At 46.4% G+C, this 4,902-nt stretch overlaps 1 protein-coding gene across 1 annotated transcript; it reads right to left on the reverse strand.

Annotated features, from left to right (window-relative positions):
• Positions 1 to 3,357: 3,357 nt before the first annotated feature.
• Positions 3,358 to 4,011, reverse strand: FPRO_09695 (uncharacterized protein; the record flags this gene model as incomplete). The annotated part of the gene is made up of 2 exons (XM_031233114.1): positions 3,358 to 3,466; positions 3,533 to 4,011. 2 exons carry the CDS (start codon positions 4,009 to 4,011, stop codon positions 3,358 to 3,360), a joined length of 588 nt encoding a protein of 195 aa, XP_031082984.1.
• Between the last annotated feature and the right edge of the window lie 891 nt (positions 4,012 to 4,902).

Below are 4,902 nucleotides of genomic sequence, written 5' to 3' on the forward strand. Positions count from 1 at the left end.
GTGTGGTGGAAGCATGTTGGAGTGAAGGGGTGTGGTCATTGAAGAGCACGAAGAGGCGCGTTCGGCTTGTGAATTACATCAGAGTGTTTGGGATGGCAGGGAATGGATGGGATGAAGGCACGAATGTTTACGGAATGGGTACTTCATGCAGATTTGACGTCTATCATGGGTCAAAAGAGACGAAGGAAGGATGCTTTCAACGCGGTCTTGCCGATCCGTTCCTCTTTTCGCATTGAATGTTAAATGTAAATATGTATTGAACTAGTGATGCTGACATCTCTGCGCTCAGGCGAGATGTTGCGAGTGGGTTATTGGAGTTTGGCCCAATGTATAAGTCAAAACCGGACTTTCCCCATATGGACATTCCACCGTTAAAAGGTTGCTTTACCCCAGATTTGCAGGTACAGGTCTTCGAAATATGTTGCACCTTATCGGGTGCAGATTGGATTCTACGCAAGGTAGGTTAACTTCAAATTTGGCGAATCATTCTTTTTGCTTAACTCCAGGTTCATGGTCTGAACCTTGAAAGGATTGAGGAAGGTTCAGGCTTGTCGGATGTAAATGTTGATGTAATGGATCTCTTACCGCTTTTGGAGAGTTGGTGGCATATGATTGGGAGGTTCTCTCGGCCGGTAAGATCGTGTGCGGCTGCGCCTACGGGAAAACTTTACTATTTTTGTCCTAATTTCTTTTCTTCTTTCAGCGTGTGCCTGTGGATTGACAAGATGAGATGACGTTGCATGAAGGAAAAGAGTACCTACGACAGAAGCGGTTTGGGGTCGGCCTTTTCCACTTTGGTGGTGAGGTGGGGATGAAGGATCATCTTGGCTTAGTTGGGATGAGTCGATAGATCATGCCAGAGTTGGAGGTGTAAGTGAGTAAAAGTTGGCAATGAGGTCTTGAGACGGACAGCAGATCAGTACTCTGTTAGGAACAGATCCGTGCTGAGGCTGCTGGTATCTCCTTTGGTCAGTGAGGATTCTGTTTCCCTTTACTAGGGAGCCGAATAACTCTACATGAACTCTGTGACCCTACATCAATCAGCACACTTCAATAGAAGATATGGTCATGTTATAGTTCGCTCGAGTAATATAGTTTCTATAAATAGTGGGAGGTGTACAGGCGGTCCAACGTTAGAAAGATAAACATAACCTTCCATTCCCACGCATGCTAGCCACCGTCAGTCTTGATACAACTGTATCAAGACTTACACTCCACAAAAATGATAGTAAACCACTTACTACACGAACTAGCCAAAGTTCTAGCATTACTTAATCGTAATAGGTCGGATATTGTCAAGGTTTGCAGCCAGAGGAGCTCTGGCTTTAACATCAAGCTGTGGATAAGGGTGGAAGGTGACGGGACGAGAACGACCATGCATTACAGAATAGAAGAATAAAATATAAGTGCATTTAATTAAGCGTGTGCTGTTTATTCCTATCCATCAAGTAACTAAATTACCAGCGGAACATAGCCTACGTATTACGTAGCGTATAGGGTCATTTGAACTATGACCTTGTTTGGAGGAAATATAAGATAGCCCCAAGTCGATAAATACACCCAGACCCGGTTATTACCGTAAGGAAAAATGATCTAAGTAATACTCATATAAGCATTGTCTATAGAGCGGCATCGAGGCGCAACATTACCAACTCTCCAGCTCATCCAAACTTGCAACGAAACGCATGCAACGCGCAATTGCCCACGATCCGATGAGAATACCATTTCATTATATGCAGAAGACCAAATTTAATGCAGACCCTGAATTTAGCTGTAATGCCTTTGCTTCATGCAAGGATCCGAAGAGCTAGGATAAGTGAGTTGCTTTACGTGGCCAGGAGCACGCGGCACGAAAGCCTCCCTCCAGCATCGAGACTGAGATGAATAACAAGTATAAACGAGCTGTAAAGGCATTACAGTTCAGCCCTTGGCAAGACGGCGGTAGAGGTAGTGAAGCTCCGGGTGATGAGTAGTTAGTTGTCGTTGGAGCCTCAAGGACCAAGAAAACTTCTGCCTTTAAATCAGCATGCCAAGAAAAACTGGTCTAACAGTTTCCTAGGATATACTATTTTCCTAAACCCTTTTTATCACGTAGAAAAGAGATCTGTTTTCTTGCCTCCTCCTACCAGGCAACAAGCTTAGCCGTGAGCCATCATACACCTTAACAAAGCGCCCTACGAGGATAGAGCGTTGCCGATATGGGCTTCTTCTTGGAAGGTTCTTTCTCTACCTATGAGGATCATAAGGCAACCCAGCACACTCGGCTACTCGACGGATATCGTCAATAAATCCTGGTCAGTCCATCCGAACGATACCAACGATGATGACAGCCTCAGAATTGGAGAGCGATCCGCCGACGGTTCTCACCCTACCCAAGCCAGATAGGAGTTCTGCAGCCGTTGTCTCTCTGAGGGTAATTTTATGTCTCGTTTCTGGATAGCGTGCATAGTGATGATGAGGACGGGTCTACGCCTAACCTTGACGACTTAGCTGCGTTAAGTTCTTCTGCATCTTTGGCATCTAGGGGAGGCCAGAATTATTAGGTAAGTTCATCTAAATCTGGGGATATCCCTCTTGACTGTCTTTAATGGGTTTCTTTTAGCAGCCTCCTCGGCATTTAAGATGCTTGCCTCTCGGTAAATCTGGATGGCCAGCAATACTGCAGGCCGCACAGCTCCTGAGTTCGCGTATGACGTGCCGATTTGCATTTCTCGGACATCCAGGACACCAATCATGATGTTGTGCCCCTCGTGAAACTCCGGTGTATTTGCGACAGTCTTCTCTTCCTACGAACAAAGTAGGTGCTTAGGTATGTATGCAGGCAATAAAACTTAGAATCTCCATCCTACCTATTGATAAAAAGTCTTAGGTAAACTTGGTGTATATTTAGTAGGCTTTGAACTAAACATTTTTGGTACCTTGATTTGCCTTATGTTGCAAGTTTTCTGGCGCCCATGGGGCTATGTTCGGGTGTTTCTGTCGTATGTACCTACTGCTCGTGCCACTAGTACCGCTTTGTCTTGGTCGTGTTTGTTGATGGTGAGCAGATTTGAGAAGGTTTTCGGCTTTCAAACCCCGCTGACGTACCGGTACAAAAGTGACATGCGACTTCACCTAAACGGCAAATGAAGTACTAACGCAGGGACTCAAAGCATACAGAAGAGCATCAATAGAAACGAGAGACAGAAACACCTGGTGACCTTTATTAAATGCTGTCATATAAACTTGGTCGTGTGCTCGTGTCATGCTGATTTCAATCGAAAACCTGAACGCCGCCCATTTCATCGCGAGAATTACCACCTCGTGGTATCCCGGCCTCATCTAATATCATTTGCTGCCAAAGCTCTGGGGATGTCTCTAATGCTCGACTGTTGGTATGTATCGACCGACAGCTAGACTGCCAACAAAGACACCAGCCAGGACGGAGAGGAAGTAGCCGACATTCATCGTCATAACGGCCAACATGCTGTAAGACAAAATTAGCATCTAGTAAAGTCATAATCAAGCTTTCGGGGCCATGCGCATGACATACAGGAGATATCCAATCCCGACGATCATGGTATCAAGGCATGCCCGAACCGGGTCAACACTGAACCTCCACGGTCTCGTCGCTGCTCGTTTCCTTTCCACGACGACGACGGTTTCTTCAAGGCCGTTCTCCGAGAGTGTCATGCGGCGCGCGTCCGGGCTAGAAGCTATCTGCTCCGACAAGGGGATCTTGCCATTGACAGCCACGTAACGGCGTGCAGCTTCGCGATCAAGCCAGCGAGCTTCCTGGACCGCTTTGAATGCGACAAGGGCGCGCGCAATAATAGCAAGCACGGCCAAGAATATACATGTTCCTGCATAGGAACCCGCATTATTTGGTGTCCACGAGTTGGCGTAGAGCGGCGTGCGTGTTTCGGTTTGGAAGACCATGGTCATAATGCTTGACCCGTGCGAGGATGACGAGGAGCCGGAGGAGGAGTCGCCCATATCCATGCCTGGCATGTCGTGCCTTGGAAAGTTCATGCTGATAGTAGTCGTAGTAGCAGAATGACGGTTCGCGAACAGCCCTGCTATTCGCGGATTATGGATAGATCGATGCCTTGGGGTGCACGACGGCTCTGGGTCCTAGCAAGCGGTTTCTGGACGTTGTATCGATGGAAAATAAAGCACAGGGCTAATAAATTCGTAGAATTTACAGTATATTGTGCTGACTGACTGTGGTGAAAGAATGAACAAATGGTCAGTGACAGAGGAAGAGGGTTGGGGTAGGGGAGGTGTATCGATCAAGAGGCAGATAATCACAGAAACGACCCGGAGATACCAGCTGCCATCAATCTGTTAAATTACATGTTCAAGGACTGCTTTTTGAGGCCGAAGGGACGATGTTATACTTTCTTGCTCAAATAAACTCATTTCTATGTACCAGGGTGCATTAACCGACGCATCAATGGATGTACCTATACTTAGCGAATGTACCGCTGACTGCCCCGCTTGAGAGTTCCCCTCAACTTGAACAACACCAGTCAACTACAAGTCAGTTTGAAGTTCTTCCAATTTGTCGAATCATCCTTTGACCAGGGATTCAACATTCATGATGTGTAATTGCAGCTTTAGCAGGTGATACAGAAGTCCAGTGCTTTCTCAAAGTCAGAATGTGAGCACCATTCTTATAACTGAGCAATACATCTGCTGCAGTGCCAATTCCTAATGCTGCCATCTGAGATTTCCACGACAAAGCAACCTGAAACAGCCTCGATTCGGACTCATACTATCCCGAGGGATGTTGATTGTGCCGGATGGTTCAAAGGAAAGTCCGATTGTAACAGCTTAGTATCAAGTTCGAATGCTTATTCGCCGTGATCCTTCTTCCCTGTAAGATATTTTCCGAGCTGGTACTGGTTCATGGTGATACTT

This window comes from Fusarium proliferatum (assembly GCF_900067095.1).
Source record: "Fusarium proliferatum ET1 genome assembly, contig: FPRO_scaffold006, whole genome shotgun sequence".
Lineage (NCBI taxonomy): Eukaryota > Fungi > Ascomycota > Sordariomycetes > Hypocreales > Nectriaceae > Fusarium > Fusarium proliferatum.